Raw genomic sequence first — 22318 nt, 5'->3', positions numbered from 1 at the left:
CGGTGATCTATTATTCCCCTTTGTTTTACTTTTTCTTGGGTACTTTTTAATTGTAATTCTAGAACTTTTTACTATCCAATTTCTCCCTTTTTACTGGCGCTGATATGACCTAAATGTGTTGCAAGCGACTTAAAAAACAAAAACAATCTAAATATTTGTGGTCTTTGGGAGATTACAATTGTAGTCGCTATTGTTAACGTTAACAATCAATTTGCCCTCGCATAGATAAAAGAGTGTCTTTGTGTTGGAAGATTTATTTTATTTGCCATGAGCATGTTGCAAAAGATACATGCATGACATATCTACATTATATATTTTGCCATTTGCGGCCGCGAAAAAGTGGGGGGAAAGGAAAATAATATGGGCTTTGAGCCTTTTATTTTAACGGCAGTATGGGTCAGGCTTTGACAAAAGGCAGTATCTACTTTTTAAATTAAAAAATACTGTTTTATTTCTAAATATAAAAATAGAGGCGTTCTTGGTGGCAAACCATGCAATAGAGCCCCGCCACTGGGGTAGGTGCAGAGTACCGTCTAATAATAATAATATTAGATAATACTAATACTGGACTAGGTGCCTATTAATAAAATAAGCACTGGTTGAATACGGAGAGAAAATTAATGATCAACTGGTAATGGGATTGGGGAGTAACCAGCGACTTCTCAAGTAGACGATGGGGGTAACCATACATCTCCACAACCCACAAACGACCGAGGCGCTGGACGCAGGGGAGAACATGGTGATACGAGATCAAAGAGAAAAAGCCGCCGGCTCTTAGGTTGTGGAAATGGTTGTTTGGGAGGGGTGGGGGGGGGGGGGGGGTGGAGTGTGTGTGTGTGTGTGTGTGTGATTATTCTGTTTTTAATGACTTAGAGATACTCATGAGTGTGTGTGTTTGTGTGTGTGTGTTTACGAAGACCGGAGGCACTTCACACTCGGGGTCCGAATTGCCACGGGAAGCAATTCAGACTCGGGTCCGAATAGCCTTTTCCTTATATTCTATCGAGAATTGAGATCTATTTCAGACGCCCGATTTCGAACAACTCTCAATCAAGACTTGCAGAGAGTAAATAAAACGCTGTAAATAATATTATTAACCCATTGAATTGTCATAAATTATATGCCTGTCCATTTCTGATGATGCCTATAATAGGCTCAGTATCAATGTGGTCCGTATTGGTGAAAATTGGTAACAAGTATAGACGATATTTGGTCCTTTTAAAATATTTTTATTTCCTGTGTTTTCAGTCCACTGAAATAAATAAATAAATAAAAAAGACAACTCCGGAAACAAATGCGAATAGACAATTGTACGTTTCAAAAAGTCCAAGAGCCAAGAGAAGATAACTCTATCGTAAAAAAACCCAAATGCTTTCTCGACGTCAGGGTTGCCAGTTTGGCATTTTAAATGCCAGATTCCAAAAATCTGGCATTTTTGAAAACCGTTTGGCATTAGAAAAATCATTTGGCATTTGGCATTTTCATTTGGCATTTTCTTTTCTTGTATATTATACTTCAAATGACACCTTTTCTTAATTATTTCTAAACGCGTAAAAACAAACATCTTCACATTTCTTTTTCATTCTTAAAATCCAACCGTGGTGTAGTGGTTTAGCACTCCACTTAGTAGTCAGTAGGTAAATAATTACCCCAACAGGAAATTTAGTATAATTCAAAAAAAAAATAAAAAAAAAAAATAAAAGAAAAGAAAAAGAAAAGAAAACACGCAAGCCACCAGGATATGATAGTAAATTGTCTATCAAAAGTGAGTAGTTTTCTTAGTGGGGGTGGGAGTCAACAGACTTTGGCATCTTTTTGAGTGTTTTGGCATTTTTTGAGTCTTCCCCTGGCATTTTGTTGAAAAATAATCTGGCAACCCTGCTCGACGTTGACGACTGAGCCTCTTTCTACTAGATTTCTATTCTTACTGCTTAATTAACGATGTCTCTTGAATTGGTATCAAAGTGTTTGGAGCTAGAGGATTTAGCTGTGAAAGGCAAGTATAAAAATATTTGAGATATTTCGGATCCATATTCAGTCGTAAACAGATAAATTTAAATAAAGCATGGCATGGCATAGGCTAGGCTATACTATATTTATAGACAGTGACTATAGGCATAGGCGCAGAGTATGAGTAAGAGTATTATGTTCATCAGTCATCAGTATCAGGCGGAGTTGTACCAATAAGGCAAGGTCGCAGGTTCAAACCCCATCACCGCCGCGAAAATTTTTTTATTCTCTATTACTGTTGTCTTCTGGCACTTTTTTACTCACTTCATCTCTTGTTGTTACCAACATAAGAATAAGTGCCTGCTCCACTCAATGTCTCAATTCTCAATTGTTTCTGTTATATTAATGGAAGCCGCTATTTTCACCGTACGGTGATAATAGCCTGACCGTGTGTAGGAGGCTATTTTCACCGAACGGTAATATCTTGGTGAACGATTTTCACCGTACGATGATAGTGTGGGAGACTTTTCACCGTCCCGTAATATCATGGTGGACGATTTTCAGTATACGGTGATAATAGTGTGGGAGACTTTGTTCATCGTACCGTAATATCTTGGTGGACGATTTTCACCGTACGGTGATAATAATGTGGGAGACTTTTTCACTGTCCCGGGTCCCGTAATATTTTGGTGGACGATTTTTACCGTACGGTGATAATAGTGTGGGAGACTTTTTTCACCGTACGAGTAATATCTATGTAGACGATTTTCACCGTACGGTGATAATAGTGTGGTAGTGGTAGACTTTTCACCCTCCCGTAATATTTTGGTGGACGATTTTCAGCGTACGGTGATAATAGTGTGGGAGACTTTTATCACCGTATGCTAATATTTTGGTGGACGATTTTCACCGTACGGTGATAATAGTGTAGGAGACTTTTTTCACCGTACGGTGATAATAGTGTGGGAGACGATTTTCATCTTACGGTGAAAATAGCCTGACACATAATTCACCGTATGGTGATAATGGTGTGGAAGGCTATATTTAGTGTACTGTGATAATAGTGTGGGAGACTATATTCACTATAACGGTGTGGCAGGCTATATTCACTGTACGGTGTTAATAGTGTGGGAGACTATTTTCACTTTTACGGTAATATCTTGGTGGACGATTTTCACCGTACGGTGATAATGGTGTGGAAGGCTATATTCAGGCAGTGTACGGTGATAATAGTGCGGGAGACTAATATATTCATTATAATGGTGTGGAAAGCTTTATTCATCGTACGGTGATAATAGTGTGGGAGACGATTTTCATCTTGCGGTGAAAATAGCCTGACACACTATTTTCACAGTACAGTAATTCTATATTATTCACTGTACGGTGATAATAGTGGGGCCAACTATTTTCACCGTACGGTAATATCTTGGTGATAATAGTGTGGGAGACTACAGTGCACTCTGGATACGTCGACGTTGCCTAAGTCGATTTTTACCCAAGTCGATTTTTTTCCTTGGTCCCTCCCCCTTCTTCCTATATAACATTAGTAAAAAAAAACAAAAAACTCCTTATAAGTCGATGTCACTTAAGTCGATGTTCTTATCACTCATGACCACAATAAAATCACAAATAAACATGTATTTCCATTGGTTAAAAAAGCTACCAGTAAGAATTTTCAGTGGTTAAGAATATCCGCGAACGATTGGCGCACATCGATGTGATGTAGGTACTTTGCCTGACGTCCGTGTTCAATGTACAAGCAGTATCGAATAACTTTGATTTCTCCATCTCAAATTTTACATTGTTCAAGCTCAAGATTATTTTTTTTGGTTCTAATCCCAGGCCATTCTACCTAATGGCCCTATTAATTAGTATCAATTTTATCAAGAATTCAAGTCGTCTACACCTACGATGGCAAACCTGTCGCGGAAAAGGAAGATTCAGCTGATCAATGCATTTGAAAAGTTTGGCATGCGACAGAAAATCATCGCATAGGAAATTGGCATACCAGCCATTTCTGTCTCGATGATTTACAAGAAGCATGACCTTGACCTAGAGGCTCCTACCCTTCCGCTTTTCGCGGAATAATATTGGTATACATTCCACATTCAAGCCAAAAATTCCGCTTTTCACCTTTCCAATCGAGGAAAATTGAAAAAAAAAAAAAAATCTCTATTAAAAAAAAAAGTGAGCTTTGGCTTATTTTGTCAGCATCTCCTATCAATCAACACACATTTTGTGTGTCTGATTAGTCCCTTCAAAGTTTGTGCAGCTGGTGTCGGATAATATATTTTTGGGAGGGGGGTTGACGCCAATATATGAGGTCAATGCCCTAGGTAATATTATATGTTGGCTCCAATCTGTAATATTGCGTACGGTCAGCTTTTTCCCCCAATTTAATTTTAGCCCTGTGTATTTGTGTGTGTGTGTGTGTGTGTGTCTGCCGGCACGCGCGGGTTTGTTTGATTAGGTGTGTGTTGAAAGGGGGGAGGAGGGTCCTGACACTGACAAGGTTAAATCCATCCATTCAATCCTTTGCTCTGAGACTGCCAAAAACTACTGTGTGTCCTCTTATTATTTGACCCCCTTTTCAGTCTTTACACAACCTGCACATTTTTACACATAATATTATATTTTATCATTTGAGTACTTTCGGATTGTCTATTACATTTTCTGTTGCAAAGCATGTCATAGTCAATAGCAGTACGTTGATTCCGCTTTTTGATCTCAAATTCAGCTTTTTATGTATTCTGCTTCCTATTTGGGGCTAAGAAAGAGCTTCTGATGACCACTACCGGTACCTCTACTTCTTTGGTCAATTCAACGCAACCAAGCAACGTCAGCGAAAAGCGGACATGAAGGGCCTTACTTATTCTAGATTGGCTTGCTTTGTTCACATGCATTTTTTGCTCGTTGATTTTCGGTTAAGTCAATTTTTTCCACGGTTCCCCTGGGCATCGTCTTATCCGGAATCTACTGTATTTTCACCTTACGGTAATGTAATATCGTGGTGGACGATTTTCACCGTACAGTGAGAGTATATGTGGGAGACTTTTTTCACCATTCCGTAATATTTTGGTGGACGATTTTCACAGTACGGTGATAATAGTGTGGAAGACTATTTTCACCGTACGGTCATATCTTGGTGGACGATTTTCACCGTACGGTGATATATGTGGGATACTTTTTTCACCATCCCGTAATATTTTGGTGGACGATTTTCAGCCGGCGGTGATAATAGTGTGGGTGACTTTTTTCACCATCCCGTAATAATTTGGCGGACGATTTTCAGCGTACGGTGATAATAGTGTGGGAGACTTTTATCACCGTACGGTAATATTTTGGTGTTTGGTGGACGATTTTTACCGGACGGTGAAAATAGTGTAGGAGGCTTTTTTCACCGTACAGTGAAAATAGCCTGAAACACTATTTTCACCGTACGGTGATAATGGTGTGGAAGTCTATATTCAGTGTACAGTGATAATAGTGTGGGAGACTATATTCACTATAACGGTGTGGCAGGCTATATTCACTGTACGGTGATAATAGTGTGGGAGACTTATTTCACCGTCGGTAATATCTTGGTGTAGGATTTTCACCGTACAGTGAAAATAGCCTGACACACTATTTTCACCATACGGTGATAATGGTATCTTGGTAGTTAACAAACTTCGCGGCGTTTGTCTATGTTGAACCCATGACCTTAAGAAGTCGGGGGTAGCAACTCAAGATAGACATAGAAATTGAAATCACTATTTCTCGAGTTGTGAATAGCTCATACTCATACAGTAGAGCCACGCCCTCCCCGGCCAGGTGTTGTTGTACCAGACAGGTTGCGGGTTCGAGACCCCATTGCCGCCACGAAATTGGAAAGCTTCATCGGTAACTGTAACCAATTCTGAATCCGCCATCCCGCCTGTGTTATGATAGCTTTGGGAGGCCTTCCGAAAGCTCATCATGCCAAACGTTCGCTCCAATGAAAAAATACAACTTAGTACCTTTAACTACCCCTAATATAAAAAACAAAACAAAACAAAAACAACCCTAGGACTGCTTTGCACTGCCTTTCAATACCTCACAAATCCAAATGGCGGCCGATAATCAAAACATTGGTCAAATTAGGAAATTTTTAACTTGATGACAAATTAAATAAATAAATGTCTGACAAAAGATCCAAAGTGAAAAATACAAATTGAAAGAAATGCTATAACGAGGAGCTTTCGGGAGGCCTCCCTTGTTCTCGGCAAACTTTTTCTTTTTCTTTTAACTGGTCTGCACGCAGGAAGAAATGATGTCGGGTCGAACTCTCTAATGGTCTGGATGCAGAGGCACATACGTCACAGTTACTAACTGGCTTCTGATTGGCTAATACATACGGTGAAAATAGTCTGTCAGGCTATTATCACTGTACGGTGGAAATAGACTAAAATTCTATTTTCACCGTACGGTGAAAATAGTCAGTCTGTATATTAATTAAGCTTAATTGCTGGCCTGCTAACTTCGCGATGGTTGTGTGTTGGACCCGCGGTCTCCAGTAGTCGGAGAGAGAGAGAGCTCTAGTAATGAATGACCTGAGTTTGATACAAATGTTTTTGGGTACGTGGATAGCTCATACGGTAGAGTCACGCTCTCACCGGCCAGGTGGAGTTGTCGTACCAATAAGGTCGCAGGTTCAAACCCCATCACCGCCGCGAAATTTATTTTTATTCTCTATTGTCTTCTGGCACTTTTCTACTCACTTCATCTCTCTTTGTGTTCATTGAGTGAGTCAATGATGAGCAAGATGATGATGCACGCTTGCTATTGCTATGCTAGAGGCACTAAAGAGAGGTGGGCCGGTGGAACCGACATTTAGTTTAGCTCCTTTAAGTTGTCCACCATACATTTTGATAGAAAAACCCCCCCAAACTTAACGACTACCGTCATGAGCAGTTTAGATTTAAAGTTAAAATAAAGATGCATTGTTTTCTATATTAAAAAAACAAACAAAAACATTCGGTACCAGAGAGGCGCGCCTTCTACGTACCAAGTCCTTGAAAAGCCCAATTCGCCTTGAGCATGCCTTCTGGTTAAAGAGAAATATTTTTTTAAAAAACCTACCTCTAACTAGCATCTTTTTCAACTTTCTAAGAAACATGTTGATTTTTCAGAACTTATGATTGTTAAAAAATATCGGCCCAATCTGACCCGTTGAGTCGACTCAAACGAAATTTCGTTGTTCACACGGTTTAAAGGAAATGCCGTAAATAAGCATTCATGGACTTCCTGTGTTGTTACACTGTCTCGTGACTGTTTTGAGAAATTTTTCGTCTGCTACAAATAATTAGACTGGTGAGGGGTAGATATTTTAGTTGGAGCAGAAAAAAGTGAGTATTATTTCTTTTACATATTATTTCTAGAGGACGGGTCCACAACAGACAAGTTGATTGAATGAAAGGAAAAGGGCCTTTTTTATCCTCCGCCGCCATCACCACCACTACCGCCGTTGCCACCACCACCGTGAGATTGGAGGGATAAGGGATGGAGGAAGATGAAAGGGAGATGTGTCGCTTGGTGACCTTGGTCATGTAGAGCATGTCAAGGATGCTCGCAGGTGTTCTTAATCCCTTCACAGCGAAGCTAATTTTTTTGCTTTCAGATAATAGTTTCCTTTTATCTTTATTATTGTTAACGGAGAATACAGCGTTTCCACCAAGAGTGCAGTCAGAGTATCACAACTCGGACTTCAATTATCTATAATCGGTTTGCTGTTACTTGTCTTTTGATGAAAATGGGAAGATTTGGTGTTAGGTCAAAGATCGAATTTCGCCTCTAAAAGGTTGCATTGCTACTGGGTTTGATTCCTCCCCCCCCCCCCCCTAATTTCTTCTTCTTTCTTTTTTTTCTTAGTTTTTCAACTTAGTATTGTTGATTGCTAATTCCTTTTTTATGATTAGTAAGTGCAGTAGGAGTCTCACAGGACACTGATATATTGTTTTCAAATGATAGTTTCCATTTATATTATTTTTTTAACACAGAAAAAAAAAACGTTTCCACAATAAGAGCAGTAAGAGTATTGATAAAAAGCGCTTTGAGCATGTTCGGTGGATATTGCGCTATTTAAAAGCTCAAGTTTTAAAATTGTATTACTGTTGTTTGTCTTTTGATGAAAACAGTAAGTTTTAATATTAGGTCCAAGTAAGATTGAAATTCGCCTTTGAAAGGTTAAGTTTTGTTTTTTTTCAAATGCGGCTATACGGCTTTTTTTTCTTCTTTTTTTTCTCATAACTGGCAAGCAATCGCTGTACTTATCCGCATGGCTTTTGCACACAAAAGGATACATCTAGGTCATATAACTCCTGAATTTTTTTGGGGAATTTTCGTTACTTGGCACCATTTAAAAGATATTCCTCTTTATAACAAAGTTATGCATCTTTAATTGAACCCCCTTAAACGTGAACAGCAATTTCCAGTCACAACTTTCCTATGGGCAAGTGGGTCACAATTTGACTTACTGCTGCTGCTCACTAAACTGCCTAATGAATACATCATTATTATCGTCATATATACGACATGCATCAATTTCATCACTTTTATTTGTTAATGATTATGAATGTGAAATACAAGAGCATATATTAGCAACACAAGATACAACTCAAATGAAATTATAATTTTCCCCAGCAGGGATCGAACCCATGTAGTTCAGATCAGAAGTCTGGAGACTTATCGACTGAGCTGATGAATCAGTTGGAACTTTATGTCGCTGCTGCAAGGGATTTTTGCTTTAAAATGAAAACAAAATTCTAAAAATAGCGACCAATAAAAAATTCAAATTTATTTAAACCAATTTTTTTTTTTTAAAACTTTAAAATTCTAAAAATAGAAACAGTAATTGCTATTACATCGACGATAATTTTGATATCGATTTATATGGAAGATGTTTATGAATACTAGAAGTAGAAGTTAATCTACCCAAATTATTACCACAAAAAAGAATCCACCTTCCCAAACCCTATCCCCCACTCTTTATAGTGAAATAAATAATAGACAAGAAATTGCAAATCAAAAATACCAGTTAAAATAATTTAAGCAGTCAAACGAAGTAATATGCCAGAGTTACTTAAGGAGTCTTTCCACAATTTCCTAGCAGTGAAGGGCAAAAGTCCCATTGGAAAAAAATGCAAAAGAGAATCCCCCTTCCCAAACCCTTATCCCCCATCTTTTATAGAGATATAAATAAAAGACAAGAAATCGTAAATCAAAAACACCAATTGTTAAAATATTTTAACAGTTAAACAAAGTAGATATCACTGCACATAGCGAAAATAGTCGATGTTGTGAGCTAATCCCCCAGAAAAATGAAGAAATAATGAAATAGTGGCCAATGTCCGTTATGAGCATTAGTCACAAAGCAGTGGGTATTCTGATTAGAATTAGTTAATGTCCAGATATCGAACTGAATAAAAATATTGATTATTGAAATAGACGACGATTCCCAGTGATGTAAGCAAACAAAATGGCTTGGAGGACACTTTGTTCTTTAGGCGTGCACCTTTAAAGTCAGTGAATTCTAACTGAAATATTGCAAATGGATTTATATAATTTACGTATGTATTACAATATAATAAAAGAGAAGTAAAAAGTGGAAAAATAAATTCAAGTTAGTGGCAGATGAAATGTAATGTTTGCCACCAGTTACACTCTATGACACTGAATGGTAACTCAGTAGTAATGGCGTCCATGGGAGTCAAAAAGACAACCGACTCAGCAAATTCTTTTTGAAATTAGAAGCCATCTCACCATTTCTAAAGATCAAACCTATCTCAGATAGTAATATTTATTGGACATTGCAACTAAATGAAAGTCCACAATGGATAACAGCTTAAGTAATATAATAAAAGTGTTGTGAAACTAAGGAAGTCCTGTCGTTAGTTTAAAGGCTGAAAAATAGTCTTCTATTTGCCTTTGTTATTTTCTGATGGACTTTGTGACCTGAAACTGTTGCATTTCCGGTAGTAACCGCCATTTGGATTTCAAATCTGGCGTAAAATGGCTGCTAAGATATGAGTAAGGATTTTGCTGGAACAAATTTCATTGATAAGGTATACAGCTTTGTCCTGAATTTAAGGCATTGCACTATGACAAGTAAGATCATGGGTTAGAGCCCGTTTAAGGTTATTAACCCCCAAGTGCTCACTTTGGACGACAGGGGTCCCTATTGACATCATAATACATTTACTCGATGGACTTTCTTTATTCCTTCATGGAATGCCTAGACGATGACATTTTACAATGCTGCACAGGTCATAAGAATAATAATGATAATAGTAATAACAATAATGTTAGTGTTAGCAAACATCCAATTACAGTGAAACCTCTGGATAGCGACATTGACCTCTGGTCCCGAATTTTTTGCTATATATTATTAGTAATAAACTTCCCCAAATAGCGACATACATTTAAGTAAAACCCCTGTTTAGCGACATCGTTATAGCAACAAACTGCAGTTGAAACCTATGCTTGATACCCAATCATCGCCATCTCATACAAAACAATAAAAAATGCATTTCCCCCTCCTGATGAGATCGCTTTGTTACCGACCAATCAGAACGCGTGTTTACTACACTGCGTGGATTCAGCACCAGTTCATATGGATCCACAGCAAAAATAGATTATCAGTGGATGGAACTCTCAAAGGTCCATTAACCTTCCCTGTCAGAGGTCAGTGGAGGTTAACTGATATCAGGCAATGCTGTGTCCAATGGGTGCATTTATCGATATTTATGGTCTTATATTATAATTAACAACATGGATGGAGAGAACAGCTATACTTGCCGACCATGACTGAATCACACAATTCTCAGCAAGCGTCATTCGGGTTGCGAAGCTTACTACTACTACTATATTATATTACACATTGTAATAGCCAGGGGAAAAACGACAGCCTCTTTCACTTTATTGTTTTCATTTACAAAATCAATTATTGTTTTTCTAAACATCAGTCCAAATTTGATATTATTTCGGGTAATACCTAGTTTTTTTTTTTTAATAGCGTAAGATGTAAATCAAACAAATTTAAGCGATTGTAAATTGTGGAGTGCTTAAATAAAAATGTTGAGTTTTCAAAAGTCATCATCAGCATCGCATGGACTTTAACTTTAATTAATACGTACTAAATTAGATGTGAGCATCTGTGTTCCTATGCTATTTTATCATTTTGGCACTTGATTTTCTTGATTTATTCCTAGTTTTGATAAATTGCGTTGAGCACTGTTTATGATGAAAAAAGGACAATACACTTTGGATTGTGAAAGTGTAACTGGTATGACCTTTGTAAATGGGAAAAATACACATTCTAACATCATTAGGACGTGTCTTCTCTCAGGCACTGGTCAGCGCATTGCACTGTATGTATTCACGGGCCTCACCACACCCCATTTTTCTCCCATCTTGAAAACCCCGGAATCCAGGGGTTGCACTGTAGGTGCTCAGAGATGCTTTACCATAGCTGCCAACCGTTCCGTTAAAAACGGATTTGCTCCGTATTTGACTTGTCCGTAAGTCCATATTTTTAGTTCAAAATCCATATTTTGTAATTTTTGACTAATTTGTGGTAAACAAGGCATGAGAGCCTAACGAATTATTATTATTATTCCTATTACTACTATTATTGTTATTATTATGTATTATTATTGATGTCCAGCGAGAAATGATGGGCAGGGTTTAAATCAGCACAGCATATTCTCCATTCTTGTGTAGCTCTTTAATTTGTATTATGCCTCTCTATCATAAATGATTTTCAACAATTAAAAAAATTCCAGTTGATTATATGACGCCTGTTTTTCACTAAAACCTTTCATAATGTATTGGAGATTTGCATAAAATTTGCATGTGAGCCTCTAATATACTTCAAGTGTTCTCAGATAGAATTGATGCTTTCACTATTTGTTACAAATATTGTTTTAATTAAAAATTTACTGAAATCAACATCTTTGATTGGTAGATATTCAATCAGAAAATCAACTGCTTATATAGATTAAACATTACAATGATTATTTCCCTTTATTAATTTATGAAATATAAATTCAATCCCTTTAAAAAAACCATCTTGATCTGATTCTATTTTTTAATTTTTCAAGCAAGCTTTTATACCGTTTTAGAAGTATACTCCATTTTTAGGTGTGTTTATTTTGTCAAAGTATAATTCTCCAATATTTAGAGGTTCATCTTACTATAACTACTATTATAATATACTACTTAAAGGTCATTATTTTGCATGAAAGAAAATATATATGCAATCGCCTACTTTTCAGTCAATCTCCCTAATTTTTACCCCAAAACACCCTCTCAAGTGATGTACCAGGTTGGCAGTTATGCATTTCTAAACATCCTGTTATTCCATTTATTTTACAATTGTGCTTGTGTATTGGTCCTTATCAAAGTTAGCCAGTTGAATTTATCTTTGTTTTTGTCTGTTCTGAAATTTTGATCTCATTGTGGAAAGTGTGATTTCATAATGATTCAAATGTGCTGGAACTATACCCGATAATTTAGCAACATTTGGACTAGCCTCTGTCATCTTAAACTTGTTAGTGTTAGTAGTAGTAATTAAAAATAAAAAGGCTGACTTTTATATGTTGTGATTCGATGAAAGGGGCAGGGGCACACATCGTCCCCTCATCCCGGGCCAAATGGGCATTCCTTATTTTATTTTTGAAAAGTTGGCAGCTATGCTTTACAATTTCCAGGGGTAAGAATAACTGGTCACAAAAAGGAGGAAATTTGTCAGCGCGTTGATCATGACCCACCCATGCGACTATAATCTATACATTTGAATTTCATCAAAATTTACTGAGATGGTTGTAGTAGTAGTGGTGGTGGGGATGATGATGTTATGGTAGATGCAGTAGCAGACCTGCCAACTGGTATGATTTTTGGACCCAAATACGCGGATACGATTCCAAAGTCTATAGTACGATTTTTTGTTGTTGGATAATATCTTATTTTGTTTTTGTCAAGCGTGATTGATGTTGAGGTTAGCCTACATTTGATGCATTGATACCTGCATGTCATACATCAACTGTTGACAAAGTTTCTGAATGATGCATCATATTTTATACTATAATTATCATTTCAGTCAGTTATATGATGCCGATTTTCACCACTGTTTTTCTCATACTATTTTGGGGATTTGCATAGAATTATGCATGTAAGCTTATTTTATACTTTAAATGGCCTCAGGCCACATTTAAACTTAAACTACTTGTTAAGCAGAAAATTTAAAGTGAAAATTAGATTAAATTAACATCTTTGACAATGAAGCCTTCATTTAAAAACTTTATTGCTAAGGTTAAACAAAAATGGATTATTTCCCTTTACAATAACTAAAATTACCCTATTTTGATTTTAAAAATTTATGATCTTTTAAAAAAAAAAAAATGTACGAGTCTGGGTTTTTTTTATATTGATAAGTGGGCAGCTTTAAGAACACTGCTTGGTTCAATACGAAGTCACTTGAGCCATTTTAGAAGTATTTGACTTGTCTATATGTATTACATATGTGGGAATTTCCCATCATTTGACCAAAAGTAATTGTATTTGTAGTAGTAGTAGTAGTAGTAGTACTAGTAGTAGTAGTAGTAGTAGTAGTAGTAGTAGTAGTAGTAGTAGTAGTAGTAGTAGTAGTAGTAGTAGTAGTAGTAGTAGTAGTAGTAGTATGTAGTAGAAGTTGGAGTTGTCTTTGTAGTAGTAGGAGTAGTAGAGGTAATGGTAGTGGCAGTAGTAGTAGCTGTTGTAGTAGGAGGAGGAGGAGGACAAGGAGTGAATACTCAAAAAAGAAAAAAGAGACATGGATCATTAGATAACATATATAGAAAATATCTTGTCATTTTTGCAAAATGTTATCTATTGAATAAAACCCCACTCTCTCCTATTTGTTTTTTTTTTTTTAAATCTCAAAACTTACTCAGAACTGATTCACTGGAGTGACAGTTGTATATCACCATCACAACTTCATTTGGTACACCAGTCCCATCACACAACATCACAGCATTTGTCATTGCCACAACCACCACCACAGCTTCATCATCACAACCACCATTAGAGCACCATCTCTACAAAAACCACCACCTCTTCCACTGACACTAGCATAATTAATGCTACTAATATGATTGGGATTTTGTGGTCATTTGAGTGTTTCAAAAGCAATATCCTTAGATTTAGATATTGCAATTTCTGACCTTATACTAATTTAAAATTCTCATTTAGTTTAGTTTCTCGTCAAACCAAATAATTTTGTAATTACTAGCGATTGCTGAGATTGCGTGTTTGAATGATGAAGATAAGATTATATTTTAATTTGGCTTTGGTGTTAGCTTTTATATAAATGTTTTTATATCACGCACTTTGTTCTATACGTTCGGACAAAAATAAACTTTTCTATCGAAAAATACACTTTCTAGGGTCTTAGAATACACTTTTCATTGTGGGAAGGTTGGCAGGTCTGCAGTAGTTATGGCACGGATGATGATGTGGTGGTTGTGGTTGTAGTAGTAGTGGTGATGGTGGGGATGATTATGTGGTGGTTGTAGTTATAGTGGTGGTGGGGATGATGTGTGGTGGTAGTTGCAATAGTAGTGGTGGTAGTTGTATTAGTAGTGGTCTTTGGGATGAATGTGTGTTGGTGGTTGTAGGTATGATTGTGTGGTCGTGGTTGTAGTAGTGGTGGTGGGGATGATGATGTGGTAGTTGCAATAGTAATGGTGGTAGAGATGATGGTGTGATGATGGTTATATTAGCAGTGATCTTAGGGATGATGGTGTGGTGGTAGTTGTAGTAGTAATAGTGGTAGGGATGTTGATGTAGTGGTTGTGGTGATTCTTTTTTATTCATAAACAAATTTGAAAAAGGCGGAATTGTGATAGTGATGGGCGAAGATAAACCACCATTTAGGCGGAAGATTCTCAGCCCTGAATGTCATATGTCAATGTCGGTAAATCTGTGATGTAACTTTATTACTTTCTGTGATTCTTTGATTCTGATTGTAAACAGTAAATTAGGAAATTGGCCACATTTAATTTAAAATATTCCTGTTGTATTTTTGTAGTACTCAAATTTACTGACTGCTACCACTGACCAAAGTTGTTGCAATTTGAGTGACTGAACCTTTCATTTCCTCATCAGGTCAAGGTTCTAAAGGCAAAAAGTGCAAGAAACTAAAGATCAACAATGCCATGGAGATAATCCCCACAAATAGACATGGTGTTTGGAAAGAATTGCGGAAAGTAAGGAAAAAGCAACTGAAGGAGATAAAGAAGAAGAGAAAAGCTGAAATATTCAAGTCTGCTATTGGTAACTTTCTTGTGATTTAAATTTTTGAAATGATAGGTATATTTATTTATATCTATTTATTTATAGTCAGACTTGTGTAAGACAGACACTTATTGTTCCTAGGTGAAATGTCCACCAAATACATATGACCACTTAACCGTCATCTTTTTTTTTCTTTTTTGATTAATTTTTAAAGATAAAATAATTTTGTCCATGTTACACAATATAATAATAGTATGGATGCATGTTTTTGGACTGCAAGAGGCCCAGTAGATTCCTGTATTTATTAATTTTTTAAAACCTCTTCTGCTTTCTATCTTTTAAAAAAATAATATCAGGGGTGCCACTTTGGATGCTCCCATAGTGGACAGGGTGGCACTTAATGTGTCTTCTATCCCCTTATACCTGTTTTCCAATTTGCTTTCTGTCTGTCTTGGAAGACAATGACAGTTGTAAGGAGAGACTGTGTGATATCCTTTGATTTGGGATTGACAACTGTGCATTGTGACCAACAGCTTTTTTGAGAGCAGCTAATCTCTTTGATTCTTACAAATGTTGAGAACAAAATAGTGAAAGTTAGTCTGATTTGAATAACATGTCGGCTTTCATCAAAGCTGCTTTTGCTATCAAAATTTATACAAGGATTTCAAGTTTTTACTGTGTTTATTGTGTTGAACAGAGTGCTTTGAGCATTTTATCTTTTCTTCATATCAATTGATTACAAGCATTAGCGAGCGTTCACATATTACGTCATCAAAAATTTGCCCTTTTTAGACCCCCCCCCTCCCCCAAGTCATCACTTGTCATCATGACCTGACCCCCCCCCCTCCCCCAACAGATGATGACGTCATCTAATTTAATAAAAACTAAAAGATAACTTTAATTTCACAATATTTATTATTCATTTTTCAAACCATAAACATTGATTATCAACGTTTGATAAAACACATTCAGACATTTTATTAATTTCAGAAACTGTTGATAATTTATGTTTTACGATACAATGGGGACATAAAATTTAAATTTGCAAAGATAAAATCTAACAAACATTATTTAAATTAGGCTACTTGGTGCAAGTGCTATTAAAAAAATTTCAGAAAGTGTAATTTAAAATAGTACAGGAGGCAAATTATTTTATAGCATATTAGTCTTTTAGTGGAATGAATTTCTGTTTCAATTTCCAAACATAAAATTAATTGATTCAAGCGGGTGGTTGGATGGGAGCATCACCCTTGAATCATATACCTATGATGTTCGCATGGGTGTACGATCCGATAGTGATGTCGTTTCTTCTTCTCTTTACTAGCCTATCCTGCTTCTTTGGTTTGTGATTGTATTTTTGACAGGGGATATTTTTTTTCCTGTAAATCCTCTGCCTGTTTGTTCTTGGTTATTTATAATTTAGCTTATGATATCTTTAGGTTATGCTTTTGATTGACATTTGTACTATTTTTGTTAGATTGCTTGTTTTTTTGTTTCAGCGGTCTCTCATATAACCTCAATTGTGTTGGAAGAGACCTAAAGCAACAAACAAAAAAAAAAAAAAAACAAAAAAAATTGATTCAAAAATGTTTCTGCCTTGGACCTCTGGCAATGTACTATAAATAGTATCATCAATTTCATCTTCATCGTCATCACTTTCTCCCATTTGCTGTTCTTCTTGTATGCCGCATTTTCGTTAATGGTCTTTCATTGCTGTGATCGAGGAGTGATACAATGAACATTTAGGGCAAGTTCGCCTTTTGAGAAGTGATACCCCTTTCCTATCTTGTTTCTTGAGAGATGGGCAATACTCATCATAGCAATTTATCTTTAGCTGTTTTGAAAGGAACAAACTTTGAAATAGGCTTTCAAATCTTCCATTATTGCCTATCTCCAAACCATCATCACATGAAGCAAGTGGTACAGGTGGTGGCAGAAAACGCTCTGGAAAAAAAGATGAATAGTTAGTACGCCAAGGTTTGCAGCATGAGTTGTCACTGCATTTCACTATTTGCAGCAGATATTGGGATTGGCGAATGTGTTTTATCTTCCAATCATCTGTTTCTTGAAATTGAAGTTTGGGTCTTGGATTTTCAGGTGGAGGGATGAATTTTCCAACTACTGGGTATCCATCTATTATCCACTCGGACCAAATATTGGCTAATATTTTTCCAGTAGCTTCAAAGTTCCTTTTTTCCAGATCAACATCAACAGTCTTGTTGCTTCCATCAAGATGACGTCCATGAATATCAAATGGTAAGATGACAGATGCTGTATCCTTTGAAAGCGGTGCCATTCTTCTTTCCACCTCATTATAAGCACTGAAACCTGGAGCGTGTGTAAAGACAAATACAGCATCAATATCCAGCGCCTTGAAATGTCTCTCCCAAGCAGCGAGTGTCTGTCCGTTTTTTTGGAGCCTCATCTGGACCACCATCCACTGAAACAAATACTAGGGGTTTGATTTGTCCATTAACTTTGATGACGTCGATTTGCCTGTTTTGATGACATCATCTTGGGTCTGACCCCCCCCCCCTCCCCCATGTCAACACATGTCAACATTTGGTAGACCCCCCCTCCCCCCTAGCTGATGACGTAATGTGTGAACGCTCCCTTAGCTCAATGAAAACACCAACATAATTTAGTAATTTAGTAAAAATTAAATTTTCCTTGTCACATGTATCAGACGGGCACCTTTTGACCTTGGCTCATATATATATATATATATATATATATATATATATATATATATATATATATATATATATATATATATATATATATATATATATAGTCAATAAAATCAATGATCATTGTCCTCTTACCATTTAAAAAAATGATAACTTAATATCAGACATATAGACCTATTGTTACTTCCAAAGGCAAATGTTTATCGCAGCCAAATGAACATGGGCATGACTCCTGCCAGAAATGTTTTTTTTTGTAAAATCCAAATGCTGCTACTTGAAGCCTGGTTTAAAAGAAAGAAATAAAAAATGATGATGCTGATAATAAAATGATTTTAGAATGAGAAAAACTGCCAATTAGCAACGTTTCATTCTAAACTTGGCGAGTAATGTAAGTATGGTCATACATTTTTGTTGTTGTTACCATTTAATACATTCACCATAGACTGTCTAAAATTGTAATCTCAAACATCCAGTAAGATGCTGTTTTATTTCTTATTCTTTTCTTTTTTTCTAACATAAATATTATTGTTTATTTTGTTCTTAAAGTATGGTCAGTGTTAATTTTAAATCCAGATCTAGCCTTGTGAGAGAGGCTAAAGCACCTGAATATGCAAAACTCTACCTTGTGGATTTTTTTTTCTTTAAAAAAAAAAAAAAAATCTCTGCAGAATTGTACAAAGACAAATATGATGTTGACCATACTGACAGTAATGTAGAAACTCTCCTGAAAATTTCCAAGCTTGGGAAAGTGGATGCTAAATATGCTGAGAAGGTTGGTTTTTATCTGTACTTATTGCTCCCAATATCGTTATCGTTGTATTAATCAATGTACATATTCATGAAAATGAGCTTTGATCTAATAGCTCAAAAGAATAATACATGGGCTAAATGTTGCGGTTAAAGACGTTTTTGAACACAAACTTACAAAATATGAAAGCCCTCAGATATGGTAGTGATTACCTAAGTTGCCCGCTTCCTTAAAGCGTGTTATTTCATTGAAAGAAACAGAAATATTTCTCTTTATAATATTTCCCAAAAGGCCCTGTTTCAAAAACAAGATTTTGTCTAATTGCATACTTTGATTATATCTTTGGCGCTTTTAAATCTAAAACAAAAATAATTAAAATTCACCATGCAGACTTTAAGTTTAAGTGAAAAAGAAAATCATTTGATGTGTATACATCTTAAACACCGCTCCACTCTTCTGTCAGTATAAAATGGAAATTTTCATTTCTGTTTGGGGAATATGTAAAGGGTTATGAAGCACACTGAACAAGGAGCACCTCTAAAACTGCCTGTCCTGCCTAAATGCTCTGTTCTTCATTTTTTAAAACTCTTGTTTCCAGCCAATGGGTATCTAAGCAATCATACTGTATAAAGGATTTGTGATAATAACAATGTGAAGTTGAATGTAAGCTTCAGTTTAATATACGAAAACAGTTGAAATGGATGTTTTGGGTTTCCCCTTTGTCAACAAAACAGGATGGATGAAACACTACAGACGAATGAGATAATGTGATAGTTAAGACGAATAAACGAAAACATTGATGGGCAGGAAAAAGTATGCTCCTTTGTAAGGAAGCAAGAATTAGAACAATAGATATTTAAAAAGGTGCGCAGTTAATTAAGTCTAAAGAGAGGAGGCGGGGAGGAACTGTGTAATGCATTATAGAAAGTGAAATATAATAACGCGTAGACTATTGTTGGAAAATAAATACAGTGGAATTGGAAATAAATACAAAATATAAGGGATGTAGGTTTTAGTATAATCATTAGTGGCAGTAGTAGCAGCAGAAGCAACAGGAGTACTTTTAGTAGTAGCAGCAGTCGTAGTCGTCATCTTCGTCCTTTGAGATCAGTTAATCTTTTAAGTGCAGTTCTGACTTTCCTAGCCCGTTTGAAACAACATCAAATAAGTAAAATTCATTTTTAAAAAACAAACTTATCACCATTGGCAAGATTATTTCCCCATTAAGGAAACCCCAGTTATAAACCCAGATTGACCCTTAAGACCCCTTTTGTTTAATTATTGTGCATTGTCAGTGCCTACCACTTTGTTCATTTTTTTATATCCAATCCTGCTCTACTTAATCCATGCAGATTTTGTATCACCAACCTTGTCGTCTTTCAAGAGATATCAAGCCAGGAACGGAAGTAACAGAGCCATCAACAGTCTTTACGGAGGATGACTTTGAAGCTTTTGCAAAAGATTATCAACCTAAGAAAAATTTACCAGATTTGCAACATGCTCTTGATGACAATTCAAGTTTTTCTTTTGGAACATGAAAATTAAAAACATTTTATAAGATTAAAATAATTTATCCTTTTTTGTTCAGTAGGCTTAAACAATGTAACGTTAAGATATTTTTTGTATTTCTTGAATTGATCTATAGGTCTTATGCGGACCTACCAACCACGCATAGAGATTTAATTGGTATACTGTTTTTGTTATTAGGGGGGGGGGGGGGGGTGCTGAATAGAGTTTTTTACTCTGAATATGGAGACCTATAGCTACTTAAATGAAACTGCATTGTTTACGCAGAAACCCTGTGGTTGGCCTTCATAATTGGAACATCCTTTTAAGACTACATACACATTTATTGTGGGAGCAAAAACAATAGTGATACAGCCTGTTAGCTTGTTTCATCGCAAGGTCCCATCCATGTAAAGCCTGTTTTTGGGGGGGGGGGGGGGGGGTTGTTCCCCTATACAAGTTTTATGTTATTTTCACATTTCATCATAAAAATGTGGCCTATTTGAACAGTCTCTCTATGTCTTGAACTTAAGTTAATAGTGAAAAACTTATACCATTAAAATCAACAGCCATTGAAGATTACAATAATATAAATTGAGTTTTTTTCAGTGCAAAGCGCCATCTATGTAGACAAAGCCTATTTTTTTCTTTCCCTAACCAAGATTTATTTTTCTTCACAAATCATCAAAAATGAAACTTTAAAAACCCATAACTTTTAAATTTATTTTCCGATTTTGATAAATAAAGTGCTATTTTCCATGGTTTGGAAAGTCACATGTGTCATTGTAATTTAATTTTTGTTATTTGTATAACGAAATTCTAGTCGGGGATACCTAGTAAAATGGACAATATTTACTTTTGTGGTCAATTGGCAAGGAAAATTCAAAAAGAGTGTGAAGCTCTGAAATTTTTCCATATATAAGATGGTGTGCATTTGGATTAACAAGTAGAAAATGTATTGAAACAATTCTGCCCCAGACAGGTCGTTCCATTTAAGCAGCCATTCTGATTAAGCGTATTGATGTTTTATGGAAAAATCCAATTAACTGATTGTTGTTTTAAGTGATGTAAATAAAAGCAAATTTTAAATGATGTAAATAAAAGTAAAGATCCGATCCTGTCTTTATTTATTCATGTGGTTTAGTACACTTACTGGGCGGGTTTCCTGACCTCCCATCGTGGGCAGAGATGTATTTACTGTGCCTTCTATTCCCTCTATGTTTTCCAACTTGCTTTCTGTCTTTGTCTTGGAATGAGCTTACCTGATTTTGTTCTGGGCCTGGCATGATACCCTGGCTGAGAGGGAAACAGTCAAATGTATAGTTTTGGTAGATAATATTTTATTCCTTTGTAAATCATACTGTATTATGTTTTGTTTACATATTATATTATATAATTAATTTGTAAACATTTGAGTGTATTCCCTCTCTGCTTTTGTCTGGATGAGACTTTTAGGTGATCTCAATTTAAGTACAGTGGAACCTCCCGATTACGACACCTCCGAATAACGACAACCTCCTGATAACGACATTGACCCGTGGTCCCGATTTTTTTCTATTTAAGATCAGTAAAAATAACCTCCAAATAACGACGCACTTTTTGATAAAACCTCCGAATAACGACATCGTTTTGGCGATTTTCGGCAGTTTTCGTAGATATCTGATACTAAAAATACCGAGTATGAGTACTCAAAAGTTTATAAAAACGATTCCTGCTTGAACCAATGAGAACGCAGCTTTTTTTGACGAATCTTGGCTGATATGCATTAATAAAAACCAAGGTATAAATGTAAGTGTAAGCAAGTAAACACAAAATCTTGGAAAATGTGATATTATGTGGTGATAGTAGTAGTAGTAGTAGTCGTAGTAGTAGTAGAAGTGATAGTAATAATAATAATAATAATAATAATAATAATGATAATAATAGTAGTAGTAGTAGTAGTAGTAGTAGTATAGTAGTAGTAGTAATAGTAGTAGTAGTAGTAGTAGCAGTAATAGTAGTAGTAGTAGTAGTAGCAGTAGTAGTAGTAGTAGTAGTGTTTTTGTGGGAGGAGGAGGAGGAATTTTGTTTGTTTTAAAGGGTTTTACAGCGCCTGTGACACATCTATGTCATATCAGCGCCAGTAAAAAGGAAG

General features: G+C 36.0%; 1 protein-coding gene across 1 annotated transcript; it reads left to right on the top strand.

The window, feature by feature from the left end:
* The first annotated feature begins 1869 nt into the window (after nt 1-1869).
* LOC144972643 (uncharacterized) lies at nt 1870-21299 on the top strand. The gene is made up of 4 exons (XM_078914114.1): nt 1870-1996; nt 15112-15279; nt 18599-18702; nt 20031-21299. Exons 1-4 carry the CDS (start codon nt 1942-1944, stop codon nt 20214-20216), a joined length of 513 nt encoding a protein of 170 aa, XP_078770240.1. The 5' UTR covers nt 1870-1941; the 3' UTR covers nt 20217-21299.
* The last annotated feature ends 1019 nt before the right edge of the window (nt 21300-22318 follow it).

This window comes from Berghia stephanieae, chromosome 5 (genome assembly GCF_034508935.2).
Source record: "Berghia stephanieae isolate SIO BIC M18660-M18661 chromosome 5, UCSD_Bste_1.3, whole genome shotgun sequence".
Lineage (NCBI taxonomy): Eukaryota > Metazoa > Mollusca > Gastropoda > Nudibranchia > Aeolidiidae > Berghia > Berghia stephanieae.
Note: the sequence above shows the minus strand (reverse complement) of the source record. Positions and strands in the feature narration are given on the sequence as shown.